Genomic DNA, 20,857 nt, shown 5'->3' on the forward strand with positions numbered 1-20,857 from the left:
GTATTTTGTAGTGCTCTCTAGTGTTCCTAAGCACATGTAGGCTGTGATGTGCCTTACAGAGAACACACGTGTTAGATAAGCTTCCTTTGTACATGAATTACAGTGCTGTTGGCTGTGACTTAAATGTTAATGAACCAATTTATATTAAATACAGTGTCTTCAAACAGAAGCACACACAAAGCAAGATTATATATGTTAGCTGACCAAAATGTGATGCTCATGGGACTGTAATATGTACTTCCTCTAGTAGCAACAGTTCAATATTCACTAATCCAGTGTTCCAGCAACTTGACTAGAATCAACTATATTTGTTGAATGCATGAAGCTGGATTATTTGATTCCAAACCCAAATCTGTGTGACTGCAGTATATGGTGGTATATAGGCAGCATGCAGTAGTATATGGTAACAGTGACTGTGGAGACAAACTTCCTTAGAGTTTATGCTGGCTCTTTGACTTGCTAGCTGTCTAATTTGGGGCAAATTATTTAACTTTTCTCTGCCTTCTTCCACAATTTAAAGTGCAGACAAAATAGTTGCTAATGGTTGCCTGGGGTGGGTGTTGGGGGAGGGGACTGACCACAAAGAGGCACAAAGAAAGTTTTGAGAAACATTCTGTATCTTGTTTATAGGTTTACAGTGGTAGTTACATAACTGCCTATGTTTTTCAAAACTCATAGAACTTAAAAGGGTAAATTTCATTTTGTATAAACTCTAACAGTAGATTTGAAGGTTGAAAAAGGAGTAACAGTCAAGATTAAAGGAATAATGCACATAAAACATTTACTGCACTACCCGCTTATATACTCGAAATACTTGTAACTTTCTAACAATAATAGGGAAAGGTTAGGGGGTGTAAGGAAAAGCAGAGTGCACTCCTGAACCAGGGTCCTATGGCTCTTTCACATATTAGCTAGATGCTGAGCTCAGTTTAGGGTGTTCACTTGCTTACTGTAAATCTTAGACTGGACAACACATGTGAAACATCTGTGTAAACCATGGAGTCACACAGAAGAGTGAGAAATGGAATTTTTCATGAGACAGCAGTACAAATCACAGGGCCAAATAAACTGGGGTGTTAAGGTCATCTCTGCAAGGTAGTAGAATTTGGTGGGCTGTGAAACCACTGAGAAAAGGAGAATGCATCTCTTTTTAAGAAACTCGGTCCTAATCCTATTCAAGTCACTACTGGCTCCACATTAATTCCAAGACAACCCAACTGGCCTAATGAGGTACGGGCATACCTCAAACTCGAAGGAATGCCAATGCCAGGAGGATGTAAGAGCTGAGTTTGGCAGAACATCTTTCTGCTGGACAATGCAGTAAGAGTCAGACACCACTTGCCTCCAAAACTCGGTAACAGCCTCTGATGTGAGGAGTGTGAGGAGAGAGTTAGGTCATTTCACTGCTGCTTTTTAGTTCGTGGATGTCTCAGGAGTTCTCACGCTTGAGAGCAGATCAGCAGTGGCAGCCGCTGCTGGAATCTCATCGTGGGTGGTTGGTGTCTCCCGCGAAGCCCACAGTGGGAGCCCAGTAACACCATACTGCACTGGGGCTCTTCCTCAAGGAAAAAGCATGGTTTGGAAGGCCAAGTAGGGCTTCAAGTTGGGCCAGAAGTTGGAACCCAAAGTTCCCTCCAAAGCCACGAGATACACTCATTGAATTCGCACGCCTTGTGAGTTCTGACAGCCGTCACATGACAACTACCACAACACCTTAGGGTACGGGTGGTCGAGTGCGTGGCTTGGTTTCCGTTCAGTTCGACAGGGACCCTAACTTAATCGCACCTGGAAGTTTGAGAGAGCACGTTTCCTTGCCGGCGAGTTTACCCTCAGCAACCAAACTCCATAAAGTGCTCTTCACGCCGGAAGTGCACTAATCCGCAGCACGTGGGGTTGCCAGGGCGCTCTTCACGTGACTGGGCGGGGCCTCAGGAAGCTTATAGCCAATGGTAGCGCGAGAGGGCGGTGCCTATGACGCGCCGGGACCTATCCCGGAAGTGGGGCTGAGGTGGGGGCGGGAAAGGGCGGGGAGGCCGGGGTGTGGAAAGTGTGGCGGCCCCGCCCCGTCTCTTGGAACTGCCGCGGCCGCCACAGCTGCCGCCGCCGCAGCTGTGCGGGACCGGCGCGGGTGCGCAGGCAAAAGGCTCTCTACCTTCTGAAAGGTGAAGACTCGGGGAAAAGGTGGTGGGGCTGCGACCGGAGCGAGGAAGGGCTGGGGTAGGCAGCCAGAGCCGAGCCCCGACCAAGAAGAGGAGGAAGGATGGATGGGGGACCGAGGCGAGCGCGGGACCCGCCAGGGCTCAGGCCCGTGAGGCGCCGGGCCGGGGATGTCGGCAGGACAGAGGGTGTCTGAGAGGTCGAAGTGACGCCGCTGCAGGCTGGAGGGAGAAGTGTGCGCCCACTGCCCGAGGGCCAGGTGCTGAGGCCAGGTCCTGTTATCCCCATCCTTCGCAGGGATGTGCGGCCTGGGCTGGGTCCCCCGCACTGAGGATCCGGGCGGCGGCGGAGGGCCGGGCGGCGTGGTACGGGAAGGTCGTCCGGCGGTGGGACGGTGGGGGGCCGGGATTTGCTGCCCCCCCGAGCGGGTGAGCGCCCTCGGCGGGTATTCCCCAACCCCAGCGCGCTCTGCTGCGACTTCTCTCCCACCTCCCCACCAAAGGATGGAAAAGTTTGCAAGGCCGGAGTTAAAAAGTGCCTACTATTCCGGGTGGGTGTTCTATAAATGCAGAAATAATAGATCCATGATGCTTGGCTCGTAACTTGTCCGAAATGAGGCGTTTCCCTGCTTGCATGCTAGTTGTTAAAAACCAAACAAACTTTTTGCATAGTACCCTCAGAGGAATCTCCCCAGCCCACCATGGCGGATGAAATTGATTTCACTACTGGAGATGCTGGGGCTTCCAGCACTTACCCTATGCAGTGTTCCGCCCTGCGCAAAAACGGCTTCGTGGTGCTCAAAGGACGACCATGCAAGATAGTGGAGATGTCAACTTCCAAAACTGGAAAGCACGGTCATGCCAAGGTAAATGCCCATCCTGGTCTGCCTTGGCGTTGGGGTTTTGATCACTTGTATTCCATTACAGAACATGAGGTTTCTGAACTTATAAGTGTATAAGAACAGATATTTTTTTTCTTCCCACAATTACTGGGTGATCAGCTATTTGAATACTGAAAGGTAGCATTTCCTTCTTGGGCCCTAATAATGTTTCATTAACTGGGAATTGAAACTTTCCTGAATCCTAGTGACTTAGGCAATCTGTTTTACAAATGAGAAAACCTGTTCTAACATCATTCTAAGGAATTTTTCTTAAGCACTTTTATGATTGAGTTACTAGACTGTATGATATTGGGTCTTGATATGTCATGATACTGTTTAGTTGTTCACTGCTTCTCAGTTGTATGATCACTGCTTTTTTTTTTTTTTAAGAAAGTAAAATTAGATGACCTTGGAAGGAGAAAGAATCTGTCATAATCAGCATTGGTATTATGCTTCTGTGTATGTAATGAGTGATATCTTGGCAAAGATTAAACAGATTTCCTGTTCTCCCTTCTCTGTTAGGTTCACCTTGTTGGAATTGATATTTTCACGGGCAAGAAGTATGAAGATATTTGCCCTTCTACTCACAACATGGATGTTCCAAATATTAAGAGAAATGATTATCAAGTAAGTATTAATTTCCTTTAAAATACTACTTGTTTCCTAAAGGTGCAAATACTTTCTACTGTCAGTTGTAATTTAATAAAACCCACAAGTAGTTTTGTAGGTTTTTCTAACCCATTATTAGGTACTGCTTATCTTAGAAATGGGAGAAATATCGTGCTATTTAACACTTGTACTTTATCTAGGATGACTGCTAGTTTGCCCTTTAACATTCTTGCATTTTAAAAATTTGAACACTTCCTGTTTTTCAGATCACATGACTCCATATTGTGAGTCCAATGTTTAGTAAAATTACTGTTCTCTTTGCTGTAAATTATTTCAAGTTTAAATAATTCCCTTCTGGGTATTTTTTTTTTTTTTTAAACTTACCAGACCTAAGATTCTCAAGAAATTTCTGGAATTCATGTTCCAACAACCAAGTTTGTATGTATTAATGAGTGTCAGAATTTGGTGTCCTTAAATAGGGAAATAAGTTGAAAGCCATAAATACAAAGGATAAAGTGTATGGTCACTGAATAAGGTGAAGGAAATTAAAAAAAAGCTTCCTAGTTGTTTTATTTATGTTTACTGACCATGCTGTGAAATTATAGGTATAAACTGCAACTTTTAGTTCCAGTTATACATTTGGATAAGTCATAAACATGATAGCATTTTCTTGTTTGGAGTATTGATAGTAACTAAACCACTGACCTCATAGGATGTGGGAACTCAGATTAATCATAACTAAAGTCTTTCTTGAAAGTCTTCAATTTCTTTATCAAGCATGCTATATATAGAACTCTTTTCTTTTCATTTTACATAGTGAAAAATACAAATGTGATGCTCAATTTGTTTTACCCAATTTAAACTGATTTCTTTCCATACCTTATATTGTGTTTATAATTTTTAAAGAATGTTACCATTAACTGCAATATACGATGATTTCCTTTTAGTTTTTGTCCACATGTAAACATATTTTTACACAATTTTAATCTAGTAAGCAGTTTTATATTTTCATTTTCCCTCTTAATAAATGTTTTCTATTGTTGTTTAAAAGTCTGTAGAAATTTGAATTGTCTTAGTAGAATAATAGAAAGTTTTTTTTTTAAGTCAGGCAGATGTGAGTTTCGATCTAGTCCTGCCACTTTCAAGCTAGGTGATCTTGGACAAATTATGCAACCTTTCTAAGCCTCCGTCTTCGCATCTACAAAGGAGGGATAATATGAAGATTAAATGAGAAAATGTACCCCTAATTACCTCTTAATTAGATATATGCTCCAAAGTAGTTTTTCCTGTATAAAAACTTCACTTAATCACTTATTCTTGGAGTATTTAATTTAGACATTGCATACAGTGCTGCTGCTGCTACTAAGTCGCTTCAGTCATATCTGACTCAGTGGGTGCTTGGTAAACATTTGTTAAATGCATATATGATTATTCAATGAGGTAAGGATGGTACAGCCAACTAAAGCTAAGCATAGAATTTTCTTTTGCCAAAAATGAATTTCTGTTTTCATCATTAACATGTGAATGCTTTGAATATGCAATATCCATTAACATTCATTCAGTATATAATGCTTTTGCCTTTGAGTGTTTCAGAAAAATAGTATCAGTAGTTCAGATGACTACCACTGTGATCAAATTAGCCAATCATTGATTAGAACTCAGGATTAACATAAAGGAAAATTTTGGTTTGAGTTGTATTTTGGCAGGACCAGAACTAGAATGAGGGAAATGAGATTAGTAAACCACTTGCCTCAAGCACAAATTTTACATAAAGACAAGACCAGTAACAATGCCAAGCCACACAGGGGCCTAAGTCAGAAGGGAAAAATCAGAAATTCTGATCTTGTCTGAAAATTTGTTCATTATAGAATTTTTGCATTTTAATTTTTAAAAATACTACCTTAACCTGATCACTGAGGGTTTTGTGTGTTTGTGTGCACAAATTTTGCACCCAAAACAAGTGCCTCACATGGTTCACTGTAGTCCCAGCCTTTGGTATATAGTCTGTGTTGCAGAGCTGGTAAGAAAATGGCTCACGCCTAACAGTGTTAGGATTAGATCCGTTCTTTGCCATCTACTAATTACATGGCGTTTGTTGACGAGTTATTTAATCTCTCATCTGCCTTTTTGTAAAATAAGGATAATAATAAACTCCTCATGGAATCACTGTAAGGATTAATTAATTCTTAGAACAGTGCCTTGCAGAGTAAGCACTCAGTGATCACACCCCTTCTTTATCAAGTCAGCATAGAATACTTATTTCTGTTCATTTAAAAAATTAGTTCGATGAACCTTTCCAGTTATATTCATTGTGCTATGGTGGTCTTCACTATCCAAGTGGCTTGATTCAGTTTCTGCTTATTCTTTGGCTACTTGTAGTCCTTTGTGTTTGCTGAATTCAGTATTTCAAGTGCCAGTTTGGCAGTCAGCTGAAGTGAAATATATACATAAGTGTGTATGTGTATTCATTATAATAATTAAAAGGTAAATCTTTGTTTAAGAAAAGAAAAGTATTTATATTTTTATGTATTTTAAAATAAGTTCAAAATGAAAGAAAAATTGTCCCCTGAATTCCATTCCAAGATGTAGCTGGAATTGCTAATTTCTATCCTTTCTCTCAAAACTAGTTATGGTTGTGTGGGGCTCACTGATAGTGTAAAATATAAATACACTTGAACACTTTTGGGAATCCCCAGACTCTTTAGTATAGAAACGCTTGTTTAAACTCTGCTACTCCCTTGAATCATATTGCTTTAGAAAGTTCTGTGTTCCTGTGCACCACACCACAAGTTAAATACATTTTCGTCATTCACTAAAGTTTTATCTGTCATTTAAAGATCATTTTTCAGAAGGAAAGCTAATCACTACAGGACATGTTAAAGTATAGATTGTGTATCTTTGGATTATTGGTGAATTTCCAAAACGATGAATAGTAAATCCTAGTATACTCTTCAAATAAGTGTATGCCTTTTGTATAAGGAGTCGAATTTTGTTGTTGCAACTTAAAATAGAACAACAAAGAAAACAATGATGCAGTGAATTCTCTGTGTTTGAAGTCTTTTTATACTTTTTAACCTGTTTGTGGAATCTTTGTGTTCCCTGGTAGAAGCAGTGTTTCTTTGGAATAAAAACCCTATAAATCAGCAGATCCCAGTATTTCAGGGAGAAGAAACATATTTTACTACAGGGTCAGTGAGGGTAATAGTGAGAAGAGCCTTCTACCTTTGGTTCCTAGGCCTGTGTATTTTCCCTTGGGAGAAATAGTACCATATATTGGAATATATTGTAACTTGTAAAACAGCACCCAGGCCTGCATTGTCCAGCAGGTGGCAAAGAAGAGTAGGCCAATGCAAACTCAGAATGATGGGAGTACATGGAGCAGTGAATCCTCTGAGCGTTGTCCTGCTGTCTATTTTGCCTGTCAAATGAATTTTTTAACCAGAAATGATACTGTGTGAGGTACTGAAGGAATGTGACAGTTTATAAATCCACAGATGAGATTTCAGCAGAAGCACTGCAGGCAGCAAAGGCAAATTTATATGTAAAGTAAGAATATATTGCAGTGAGCACAAACTGCTGCCTCTTCCATGACGGAGGGAATATACTATCACCAGGCAGCTGGCTCTTTGCCCTAGGTTCAGTTCAGTTGCCCAGTCGTGTTTGACTCTTTGCGACCCCATGAACTGCAGCACGCCAGGCCTCCCTGTCCATCACCCGGAGTCCACCCAAACCCATGTCCATTGAGTCGGTGATGCCATCCAACCATCTTATCCTCTGTCGTCCCCTTCTCCTCCTGCCCTCAATCTTTCCCAACATCAGAGTCTTCTCAAATGAGTCAGCTCTTTGCATCAGGTGGCCAAAGTACTGGAGTTTCAGCTTCAACATCAGTCCCTCCAATGAACACCCAGGACTGATTCCTTTTAGGATGGACTGGTTGGATCTCCTTGCAGTCCAAGGGACTCTCAAGAGTCTTCTCCAACACCACAGTTCAAAAGCATCAATTCCTTGGCACTCAGCTTTCTTTATACTCCCAACTCTCACATCCATACATGACCACTGGAAAAACTATAGCCTTGACTAGGTGGACCTTTGTTAACAAAGTAAGTCTCTGCTTTTTAATATGCTGTCTAGGTTGGTCATAACTTTTCTTCCAGGAGTAAGCGTCTTTTAATTTCACGGCTGCAGTCACCATCTGCAGTGATTTTGGAGCCCCCAAAAATAAAGTCAGCCACTGTTTCCCCATCTATTTGCCATGAACTGATGGGACTAGATGCCATGATCTTCATTTTCTGAATGTTTAGCTTTAAGCCAACTTTTTCACTCTCTTCTTTCACTTTCATCAAGAGGCTATTTAGCTCTTGTTCACTTTATGCCATAAGGGTGGTGTCATCTGCATATCTGAGGTTATTGATATTTTTCCCGGCAATCTTGATTCCAGCTTGTGCTTCATCCAGCCCAGAGTTTCTCATGAGGTACTCTGCATAGAAGTTAAATAAGCAGGGTGACAATATACAGCCTTGATGGACTCCTTTTCCTATTTGGAACCAGTCTGTTGTTCCATGTCCAGTTCTAACTGTGGCTTCCTGACCTGCATACAGGTTTCTCAAGAGGCAGGTCAGGTAGTCTGGTATTCCCATCTCTTTCAGAATTTTCCAGTTTATTGTGATCCACACAGTCAAAGGCTTTAGCATAGTCAATAAGCAGAAATAGATCTTGCTTTTTCCATGATCCAGCGGATGTTGGCAATTTGATCTCTGGTTCCTCTGCCTTTTCTAAAACCAGCTTGAACATCTGGAGGTTCACAGTTCACATATTGCTGAAGCCTGGCTTGGAGAATTTTGAGCATTACTTTACTAGTGTGTGAGATGAGTGCAATTGTGCGGTAGTGTGAGCATTCTTTGGCATTGCCTTTCTTTGGGATTGGAATGAAAACTGACCTTTTCCAGTCCTGTGGCCACTGCTGAGTTTTCCAAATTTGCTGGCATATTGAGTGCAGCACTTTCACAGCATCATCTTTCAGGATTTGAAATAGCTCCACTGGAATTCCATCACCTCCACTAGCTTTGTTCATAGTGATGCTTTCTAAGGCCCACTTGACTTCACATTCCAGGATGTCTGGCTCTAGGTGGGTGATCACACCATTGTGATTATCTGGGTCGTGAAGATCTTTTTTGTACAGTTCTTCTGTGTATTCTTGCCACTTCTTATTAATATCTTCTGCTTCTGTTAGGTCCATACCATTTCTGTCCTTTATTGAGCCCATCTTTGCATGAAATGTTCCCTTGGTATCTCTAATTTTCTTGAAGAGATCTCTAGTCTTTCCCATTCTATTGTTTTCCTCTTTCTTTGCATTGATCGCTGAGGAAGGCTTTCTTATCTCTCCTTGCTATTCTTTCAAACTCTACATTCAAATGGGTATATCTTTCCTTTTCTCCTTTACTTTTCGCTTCCCTTCTTTTTACAGCTATTTGTAAGGTCTCCTCAGACAGCCATTTTGCTTTTTTGCATTTATTTTTCTTGGGGATGGTCTTGATTCCTGATTCCTGTACAGTGTCACGAACCTCCATCCATAGTTCATCAGCCACTCTATCAGATCTAGTCCCTTAAATCTATTTGTCACTTCCACTGTATAGTCATAAAGGATTTGATTTAGGTCATACCTGAATGGTCTAGTGGTTTTCTCCACTTTCTTCAATTTCAGTCTGAATTTGGCAATAAGGAGTTCATGATCTGAGCCACAGTCAGTACCCAGTCTTGTTTTTGCTGACTGTATAGAGCTTCTCCATCTTTGGCTGTAAAGAATATAATCAATCTGATTTCGGTATCGACCATCTGGTGATGTCCATGTGTAGAGTCTTCTCTTGTGTTGTTGGAAGAGGGTATTTTCTATGACCAGTGCATTTTCTTTGCACTGCCTTTGCCCTGCTTCATTCTGCATTCCAAGGCCAAATTTGCCTGTTACTCCAGGTGTTTCTTGACTTCGTACTTTTGCATTCCAGTCCCCTATAATGAAAAGGACATCTTTTTTGCGTGTTAGTTCTAAAAGGTCTTGTAGGTCTTCATAGAACCGTACAGCTTCCTCAGCATTACTGGTCAGGGCATAGACTTGGATTACCGTGATATTGAATGGTTTGCCTTGGAAACGAACAGAGATCATTCTGTCGTTTTTGAGGTTGCATCCAAGTACTGCATTTCAGACTCTTTTGTTGACCATGATGGCTACTCCATTTCTTCTGAGGGATTCCTGCCCGCAGTAGTAGATATAATGATCATCTGAGTTAAACTCACCCATTCCAGACCATTTTAGTTTGCTGATTCCTAGAATGTTGATGTTCACTCTTGCCATCTCTTGTTTGACCACTTCCAATTTGCTTTGATTCATGGACCTAACATTCCAGGTTCCTATGAAATATTGCTCTTTACAGCATCGGACCTTGCTTCTATCACCAGTCACATCCGCAGCTGGGTATTGTTTTTGCTTTGGCTCCATTCCTTCATTCTTTCTCGAGTTATTTCTCCACTAGCATATTGGGCACCTACTGACCTGGGGAGTTCCTCTTTCAGTATCCTATCTTTTTGCCTTTTAAATACTGTTCATGGGGTTCTCAAGGCAAGAATACTGAAGTGGTTTGCCATCCCTTCTCCAGTGGACCACATTCTGTCAGACCTCTCCACCATGACCTGTCTTGGGTGGCCCCATAGGACATGGCTTAGTTTCATTAAGTTAGACAAGGCTGGGGTCCGTGTGATCAGATTGGCTCGTTGTCTGTGATTGTGGTTTCAGTGTGTCTCCCTCTGATACCCTCTCTCAGTGCCTACCGTCTCACTTGGGTTTCTCTTACCTTGGACGTGGGGTATCTCTTCATGGCTGCTCCAGCAAAGCGCAGCTGCTGCTCCTGACCTTCGACGTGAGGCAGCTCCTCTCGGCCGCTGCCCCTGACCTTGGGCTCCTGACCTTTGCCGTAGGAAATAGTGCCATATCAGTGACTCTGCATTGGTCTGTGCTCTGAGGTACCAGCAGCAGCTGTAGTCAGTAGTGGTTGTAGGTCACATCAGCCTTGGTGAGAAAAAACCTGTGTCAATTAGCTTATGCCACAATGGCCAGTCATTGATAAGCCAATTGAGGAAGGACTGAGAAGACTACAGTAAGAAACTAAGTGACATTCACCGATAGAATCATCTTGTCACGTAACTATCTGCCTCCTCAGTAGCATGTCCTCTTGGTAAGCATTTATACAGACACATTCTCTATTCAGAGAGGCCCCTCCAGGTACCACTCTCTCAAACCGTATTGTCAGCAGTTTTCCCATCTTGTTCTTTCAGTGTGGTTAAACTTCCAGACAGACTCTGAGCCATTGCCCATCATCCGTGTAAATCTAAACCTTCAGTTCTTTATCTTCTGAGTCCAGTGTATGAAGTTCTCATCCTCACTGACTCTTTGAGTAGTTTCATCAGACCATGCAAAACCATCTAGAAACCACTCTGCATTTTTTAATTTTTCAGTCAGCTGCTCATAGGGAACTCCCCCAACAAAGCCACTGGTATGAGTTCAGGGGGAAGTGGTGGATGTTGCAGAAGGTGCTTTCTGAGTCTCATACAGCTTGCCTGTGCCTTCAGGACCTGCTCAGGTTGGTCTCATATATGCAGCTTCCACTTGATGAAGTGGCGCTGTGCATACCCAGTTTTATGGCTTGATGGGTCAGATAGCACTCTAGTTGGTAATAGTGTTATTTACTTGTGTTGTTTGATAACAGTGGTCAAGCATTCAGTTCCTTCTTGCTCAATCTCCTCCCCAGGCCCCCACTCCTCCCCCTGCTGCCAGGGACTAGCAGCTCTAAAGAAGTAGCTTGAGAGTGCTGGAGAAAGAGGAAAAGGAAGAAGGAGAAAAAAAGGAGGTCTTACCGAAAAGTCTGACTGTTTTGAAATATATAGAGAAATAAAATTAAGTTCAGAAGTTAGGGCTAAGAAGGCACCTGTAGTGATGCTGTTCCTTCTCCAGCTTTCTGCTGTTGTGTACCAATAATACAAATACAGGCAAAAAGCTGCCCCATAATTTTCGTTTTTCATGTTCTTATCTGACCACTAATGGACAGAATCTTCAGTCACTGGCTTTCCCCACATACTTGCTTTCAGTTCATGCTTTGTTTCCTCAGCTCCCTGTGCCTCCAGCTATTTAGTGGTTACAGTGCTCTTTCTAGAATTCTGATATACCATAGCATTTTCTTTTTTGCTTTTTATAGTAGACATTTTCAAAATATGATGAACCTCATATACCCATCATCCACCTTAAAAAATTATCAATACATAGCAAATCTTATTTCATTTATACCCCACCATCTACTTTTATATCCTGTATCCTCTATCTCTTGATTATGTTGAAGCTAATTCCAGATATTATGTTATTTATCATTTCATCTGCAAATATTTTGATACACATTTTTAAAAGGCAAGGGCTGTAAAGAGCAAGATCAAAGCAAACTATGGCACCTCCAAAATTAGTAATTCCTTAATGTATTCAAATATCCAATCAATATCTACATTTTCTTAATTGTATTTGTGTTTTGCTTTTTCAAATGTGATAGTTAATTGTTTTTATTTTGTAGTTTTTCTAAATCAGGACCTAAATAAAGTCCACACATTGAAATTGGTTGAGGTATCTCTTAAATCTGCTTTATAGGCTCTCCTCTCTCATACATGCATTTGAGTCTCTCTTTCCTCCCTTCCTTATTTGTCTCTGTGTGTCCCCTCTCAATTGTTTGATGAAGAACGTTGCTCTGTAGACTTTCCCACAGGCTTTATTTTGCTAATTGCATTTTCCTCGTTCTTTAATATGTTCCTTTGTCCCATATATTTCTGAAAATGGATAATTAAATGTACAGATCTAGTTTAGGTTTTTATTTTTTTCATCTTTTTTCTTTAACAAGAACTACCCCAAAGGTGATGTTCTGTGCAGTCATCAAGTAAATGAATCTTATAGTTTGCTCTTTTGTGATGTTATTAGATATGTAATAACTGCCTCAATCCATTAACTTACTAGGGAAGACAAAGTAATAATAATCAGTTCTTTTTTTAAAAAAAAATAAAAGCTAGAACACTTCTATAAACAGAAACTTTCCTTTAGCTTTTTTGATTACCCTTGAAACAGTATATAATAGGAAAGGCAGTATAAGTACTTGATTCTTGCCCTTTAATTACCACTTTTCAAAATTAGTTGGTTCTCTGGCTTTTACTGAAGATGACCAGTGAAATGTTTTTTTGCCACTTTGAACTCAAGCATTTAAACACAATTCATGTTTTAGTATATTGTAATTATTATCATTATTCATTCTCAAATTGTTCTATCTTTGGCCAGAGGGCCCTTATTTCAGTTAGCTCCTGAATCCCTTTGATATGGATCACCATGCTTTCACATCTTGTATGTTTCCTACTCTGGACCTGGAATTATCCATTTTATCCAGGAGCCCTATGGAGAGAAATAACACCATACATTGGATTCTTTTGGTAGGAAATAATAGATACCACATTCTGGTACTAGTATTTTGGGGGTATGGTATAATTTCAGATGTCATTCAGTAGCTTGGTATGCCACTGCATGATTGACTCTTCTATTACAAGTTTTCTGACCCTGCCCTCTCCTGTCTCCTTGCTTACTGTTAACAAAATGATTTCTTTTTCTACCAAAAAAAAATTGTTCATAACATTTCAAAATTACCAAATGAGTATTGTTCAGTCACTCAGTTGAGTCCGACTCTTTTCAACTCCATGACTGCAGCACACCAGGCTTTCCTGTCCTTCACCAGCTCCCAGAGCTTGCCTCAAACTCATGTCCATTGAGTCGGTGATGCCATCCAACCATCTCATCCTCTGTTGTCCCCTTCTCCTCCTGCCTTCAATCTTTCCCAGCACGAGGGTCTTTTCCACCAAGTTGGCTCTTCACATCAGGTGGCCGAAGAATTAGAGCTTCAGCTTTAGCATCAGTCCCTCCAGTGAATATTCAGGATTGATTTCTTTTAGGATTGATTGGTTTGATCTCCTTGCAGTCCAGGGGACTCTCAATAGTCTTTCTCCAACATCACAGTTCAAAGGATCAATTCTTTGGCAGTCAACCTTCTTTATGGTCCAACTCTCACATCCTTACATGACTATTGGAAAAATCATAGCTTTGACTATATGGACCTTTGTAGGCAAAGTAACATCTCTGCTTTTCAATACGTTGTCTAGGTTTGTCATAGCTTTTCTTCCGTCTTCTCATTTCATTGCTGCAGTCACTGTCCCACAGTGGTTTTGGAGCCCAAGAAAGTAGAGTCTGTCACTGTTTCCATTGTTTCCCCATCTGTTGGCCATGAAGTGATGGGACCAGATGCCATGATCTTTGTCTTTTGAATGTTGAGTTTTAAGTCAGCTTGTTCACTTTCTTCTTTCACCTTCATCATGAGGCTCTTTAGTTCCTCTTCACTTTCTACCATAAGGGTGGTGTCATCTGCATATCTGAGGTTATTGATATTTCTCCCAACAATCTTGATTCCAGCTTGTGCTTCTTCCAGCCTGGCATTTTGCATGATGTACTCCACATATAAGTTAAATAAGCAGGGTGAAAAAAAAAAAAAAGCAGGGTGACAATATATAGTCTTAATGTACTCCTTTCCCAATTTTGAAACAGTCCATTGTTCCATGTAAGGTTCTAACTGTTACTTCTTGACCTGCATACGGATTTCTCAGGAGGCAGGTAAGATGGTCTGGTATTCCCATCTTTGGAAGAATTTTCTACAGTTTGTTGTGATCCACACAGTCAAAGGCTTTAGTGTAGCCAGTGAGTAGATTTGCTTAAGGTGAAGGATCAGAAGGAAATATTTAGAATTATAACTGTCTCCTTACTACCATCTCCTTCTGACTCTATAGAATCAGAGAGGGCTTTGAGGAAAGATTGAAAAAGTTGCACAGAAAAAAGCTTGAAACACAAAAAAGTGGGAGAATGGCACTGAAACATGTATACTATCATGTAAGAAACGAATTGCCAGTCTGTGTTCGATACAGGATACAAGATGCTTGGGGCTGGTGCACGGGGATGATCCAGAGAGATGATATGGGGTGGGAGGTGGGGGGGGGGGTGGGTTTCAGGATTGGGAACTCATGTACAGCCAAGGTGGATTCATGTCAATGTATGGCAAAACCAATACAGTATTGTAAAGCAAAATAAAGTAAAAATAAAAAATTTTAAAAAAAGAAACACAAAAATGACAGTTAGCTTTTTTTTTTTTTTTACAAGATTGAAAATTATAAAAGGGGAAATGGTACCTTGAAAGTGGAAAAATGTGGCAGGTAATACTGTAGCCAGGTGATCAAAGTTAATATCACCAATAATAGGAAATAGACATTATTTACCTCTTGATGTGATACTTTGAGGACACATCGTTTATGCAGTAATCCTTCCAAAAATGCACTATCTTATTCATTAAGAAACTGACAAACTCAAACTAAGAAACATTCTATAATCAATGAATCTGCTTGTCCAAAATGTCAGTGTCATGAAAGACAAAGGATCAGGAGCTGTTCCAAATTAAGAGACAGAACTGGTATGATAGCCAAAAAAATACCAGGCACAATCCTGGAGCTGGGAGGGAAAAAAAGACAATACTGCAGCTTTGAATAATATGTTATGGAATGAGGTTCGTGACATTGTGCAGGAGACAGGGATCAAGACCATCCCCATGGAAAAGAAATGGAGGCCTTACAAATAGCTGTGGAAAGAAGAGAAGCGAAAAGCAAAGGAGAAAAGGAAAGATACAGGCATCTAAATGCAGAGTTCCAAAGAATAGCAAGAAGAGATAAGAAAGCCTTCTTCAGCGATCAATGCAAAGAAATAGAGGAAAACAACAGATTGGAAAAGACTAGAGATCTCTTCAAGAAAATTAGAGATACCAAGGGAACATTTCATGCAAAGATGGGCTCGATAAAGGATAGAAATGGTATGGACCTAACAGAAGCAGAAGATATTAAGAAGAGGTGGCAAGAATACACAGAAGAACTGTACAAAAAAGATCTTCATGACCCAGATAGTCATGATGATGTGATCACTAATCTAGAACCAGACATCTTGGAATGTGAAGTCAACTGGGCCTTAGAAAGCATCACTACAGACAAAGCTAGTGGACATGATGGAATTCCAATTGAGCTGTTTCAAATCCTGAAAGATGATGCTGTGAAAGTGCTGCACTCAATATACCAGCAAATTTGGAAAACTCAGCAGTGGCCACAGGACTGGAAAAGGGCAGTTTTCATTCCAATCCCAAAGAAAGGCAATGCCAAAGAATGCTCACACTACCACACAATTGCACTCATCTCACACACTAGTAAAGTAATGCTCAAAATTCTCCAAGTCAGGCTTCAGCATTAGGTGAACCGTGAACTTCCTGGTGTTGAAGCTGGTTTTATAAAAGGCAGAGGAACCAGAGATCAAATTGCCAACATCCGCTGGATCATGGAAAAAGCAAGAGAGTTCCAGAAAAACATCTATTTCTGCTTTATTGACTATGCCAAAGCCTTTGACTGTGTGGATCACAATAAACTGTGGAAAATTCTGAAAGATACGGGAATACCAGACCATCTGACCTGCCTCTTGAGAAACGTGTATGCAGGTCAGGAAGCAACAGTTAGAACTGGACATGGAACAACAGACTGGTTCCATAGGAAAAGGAATGCGTTAAGGCTGTATATTGTCACCCTGCTTATTTAACTTCTATGCAGAGTACCTCATGAGAAACGCTGGACTGGAAGAAGCACAAGCTGGAATCAAGATTGCCAGGAGAAATATCAATAACCTCAGATATGCAGATGACACCACCATTATGGCAGAAAGCGAAGAGGAACTAAAAAGCCTCTTGATGAAAGTGAAAGAAGAGAGCAAAAGAGTTGGCCTAAAGCTCAACATTCAGAAAACTAAGATCATGGCATCTGGTCCCATCACTTCATGGGAAATAGATGGGGAAACAGTGTCAGACTTTATTTTTTGGGGCTCCAGAATCACTGCAGATGGTGACTGCAGCCATGAAATTAAAAGACGCTTACTCCTTGGAAGAAAAGTTATGACCAACCTAGATAGCATATTCAAAAGCAGAGACATTACTTTGCCAACAAAGTCCATCTAGTCAAGGCTATGGTTTTTCCTGTGGTCATGTATGGATGTGAGAGTTGGACTGTGAAGAAGGCTGAGCACCAAAGAATTGATGCTTTTGAACTGCAGTGTTGGAGAAGACTCTTGAGAGTCCCTTGGACTGCAAGGAGATCCAACCAGTCCACTCTGAAGGAGATCAACCCTGGGATTTCTTTGGAAGGAATGATGCTAAAGCTGAAACTCCAGTACTTTGGCCACCTCATGAGAAGAGTTGACTCATTGGAAAAAACTCTGATGCTGGGAGGGATTGGGGGCAGGAGGAGAAGGGGATGACCCAGGATGAGATGGCTGGATGGCATCACTGACTGAATGGATGTGAGTCTGAGTGAACTCCGGGAGATGGTGATGAACGGGGAGGCCTGGTGTGCTGCGATTCATGGGGTCGCAAAGAGCGACTGAACTGAACTGAATATTGAATTTCCTGATTTTGAGAAATAAACTGTGATTATATAAGAGTATGTCCTTTTTCTTGAGAAGAACACAGTATTATTGCTGAAGAGTCATGATGTTTGAAACTTACTCTCAAATAGTTCAGTAAAAATAAAAGAATAAGAATGTGTATGGAAGCATTTTATATATTCCATATATACTAGAGGTTAAAAAAAAGCACTTGGTTAAATGTTAACAAAGAGTAAATTTAAGTAAAAGACAAAGGATTTCATTGCATTACTTTTATGACTTTTCTTTAAGAAGATCAAATAATTCATTTTTATTAATTTCATTTTTCTATAGCTTAGTTTTATTTTTGAAAATTTTAATTTTATTATAGCAATTTATTTTAATGTTTATAAACAAATACTTTAGAAGATGTTTTATAGTATGTCTGTACATTTTTGTGTTTGAAATGCTTTATAGTTCATCGCATGGCTTATGAATGCTATGTTATGAATTGCTCATAAAAAATAAAATACCATATAAATTTCAAAATACCAATATTACTATTTGCTTATGTGGTTCAGTCACTAATGGAGTGGGAACCTTTTAACTCTTGAAATTGACAAGTTCTATCTCAGGGAGTTGCTAAAGGAGCTAAAATAAAAACAGTGAGCCTGTGGTTGTCTGAAAGTTACACTTCTGTCTCAGCCTCCTTGCTCCCCACCCCCCCCCCCCCCCGGTGCCCTCCGTTTTCTGCCAGCTACCTCACAAATGTTTGAGTGACCAAAAGATTAAAGTGTTTGTGTTGGCTTTTTGTTTTTGAGATTACAGACATGTGCAAAAACTGAAATCTCCTGTGGTCAGTGCAGTGTCTGTGGAAAGCCACTGCCCAAGTCGGTGGCGCCATAAAGGAGTGCTGTGACATTCTATCTCTGGGGTATGCCTGTGTATGTCATAGTGGCTGAAGGGGACCAGGGACTGTGTCTCTGATTCCTTTTGTGTATCTCAGTGTTAGCATCCGGCGTACTGGCTGGTTGCCTTTCATAAAACCTCTTGGAATTCTAGGCACACTGATGGTGTACCTGCTTTTAGAATAAATGAATGTGGCCTGCCAGTTTCCTCATACCTGTAATGAAAAAAATTCAATGATATCAAAACTATGTCTTTTTGCAGGTTAGGTTGATGACTGGGTTTGTTGCATTAATGTCATCAACAAGCTAATTTTTCCTCTTTAAAAAAATCTAGTGTTGTTAGTAGTGAGCTGGAGACTAAAAATTTTCCACTTCAGTTTGTTTATAATCAAATTATAAAACATACTGTTTACAGTCATGAAAAAACTGAAAATAACTTTTATGCCCATTAATAGAAAAATGGTTAAATCACTAACTGTATCCATGCAGCTCTGAAGTGATTAAAGAGATTAAGGTAAGTCCATATTTTCCAAAATTGAAAGATTTCTAAGACATATTTAATGTATCACTACTGTGTACTTATACAAATAAATGTAAATGGCAATTCATGTTAAAATTACAAAGGAGTAAATATAATCTAATCAGTGCAAATGATATAATTTCTTTTAATAGCTGATATGCATTCAGGATGGTTACCTTTCCCTGCTAACAGAAACTGGTGAAGTCCGTGAGGATCTTAAGCTGCCAGAGGGTGAACTAGGCAAAGAAATAGAAGGAAAATATAATGCAGGTGAAGATGTACAGGTAAAGACCTATGGGGAGATTTTTTTAAAGCTATTTTATAAAAGCTTTGACCTAAATTAGTTAGCATAAAATACTATAAGAAATACGGCTGTTAAATACTGCTGAAATGTTGAAAAGGAACTCTAGAACTAGGCAGTTTCCCCAGGATACCTTTTACCATGCCTATTTCGAAAGAAAGTATCAAAGTTCATTTTTCACTACATAGACACTGTCAACCCCAAATTTGTTTTGAAGGTCAGTCTGAACTATTCTGAAGAATGAGAAAGGATGTTACGGGAATTCTAAAGAGTGAAGGTGATTTATTTTATCTTTGTTATAACTTTCAGAAGTATAACATCTAAGTATTGCTGCATTTATAGTTCTTATTCTCCTGTTCCCTGGAAATTGTTATAAAAACCACAGTTTAAGAAATTCTTCTCTAGAAAACTATATAGAAAGATGATTTGATCTTGGAATGCCTCTTTCCAAAATAAGTATGTATAAAACATCCACACATACTCACCTCATCCTCCTTCCCTCACTGTATCCACAAGTCTGTTCTCTGTGTTTGGAAACGTATACATGACCACATGCAAAATAGATGAGCAGTGGGAACCTGCTGTATGATGCAGGGAGCTCAAACCCAGAGTTCTGTGACAACCTAGAGGGGTGGGAGGAGGGTCAGCAGGGAGGGGACATAGCTATACCTATGGCTGATTCCTGTTGATGTAAAGCAGGAACCAGCACAATATGGAAAAGCAATTATCCTCCAATTACAAATAAATAAATTTTTAAAATTAAATGAGCAGGGTGAAAAACAGATCCACAGTTATCCAGTGTATGATGAATTAAATATATCTTATACAGATATTGCCTTTTGAATAACTTTTTACCTGCTTTTTTTTTCCTTCTAGATATCTGTCATGTGTGCAATGAGTGAAGAATATGCTGTAGCCATAAAGCCCTGCAAATAAATGGAAACATCAGGCATGACCAAACTGTTTAGGTCTGGATCAACTACAGATCTAAAGTTTGGTTCTGATTTGTCACCAAAGCTATGGCCTTCATAAGCAACCTCGTTTCTTTTTCAGTTGTTTTGAAATTGTGCTGAGTTAGTTTTGTAGGCAATTAGTAATTTAAAAAAATAATCAAGATATATAACTTTTTTTTAAATTTTGTAGGTGTCTTTACTATAACATTCCTGTGGTTTTCAGTATGTGAGTCCAAGAAACAGATGAGATAGCTTCAGCAGATGTGATTTGAGCAAATCATTCCTGAATTTTAGTTAAATGATAAATAAACCAGGGTTTTAAACAATGTAGCATCCAGTGGTATTGATGTATCACATTTAAGTTGAATTGCTCTGCATTGATTTCAAACTTAATATCATAGAATAAGTAGATTATGGATTGGAATTGTCAGAATTTCAGCCTGGGTGTGGCAAGTACAGATCCTTAAACAAAAATCATGTTATCAAAAGTGCCAGTTATCTTACTAACCATGTGGAGCCCACCTGTGTTTCCTCAGTCATTCTGTTTTTTGCCAAATTTCTGGCAGACTTAATATAATCTGTATTATGGTCATTTTAATACTTTGTTGTGGTTAACAGAGGCATTAAACTGTTGTGTGACTGTTAGCAAGTCATATTGTAAAGATGGCCCAAAGGACAGTGGCAGAGGGTGTTGGTAAAAGCTGTAGCTTTTTATTTGAGGCCTTTGTAATCAGCATAAAAATAGGAAGTTTCTTTTTTGAAATCAGAATATTTGTTAAACAAAAACTGGAAATTCTTACTTTAAATTATCTGGAATGCTTGTTAAATTTATGTATGTTTTTTCTAACATGAAAGTGAATCATAGAAGAAAAGTTACTTTATATGATTATTATTTAACTTAAGTATATGTATTTATCTGGTTGTCATGTGACTTAATTCACTTACTGGTATGAAATATAGCTAGGAAAGATTTCTATAAA

The 20,857-nt window shown here is 39.7% G+C and overlaps 1 protein-coding gene across 1 annotated transcript; it reads left to right on the forward strand.

Annotated features, from left to right (window-relative positions):
• Positions 1–2,857: 2,857 nt before the first annotated feature.
• On the forward strand, positions 2,858–19,860 carry EIF5A2 (eukaryotic translation initiation factor 5A2). Its single transcript, XM_068986327.1, has 4 exons — positions 2,858–3,022; positions 3,560–3,664; positions 18,776–18,907; positions 19,801–19,860. The coding sequence occupies exons 1-4, from the start codon at positions 2,858–2,860 to the stop codon at positions 19,858–19,860; spliced, it is 462 nt and encodes a 153-aa protein (XP_068842428.1).
• Positions 19,861–20,857: the final 997 nt, after the last annotated feature.

Source organism: Capricornis sumatraensis, chromosome 1, assembly GCF_032405125.1.
Source record: "Capricornis sumatraensis isolate serow.1 chromosome 1, serow.2, whole genome shotgun sequence".
Classification (NCBI taxonomy): Eukaryota; Metazoa; Chordata; class Mammalia; order Artiodactyla; family Bovidae; genus Capricornis; species Capricornis sumatraensis.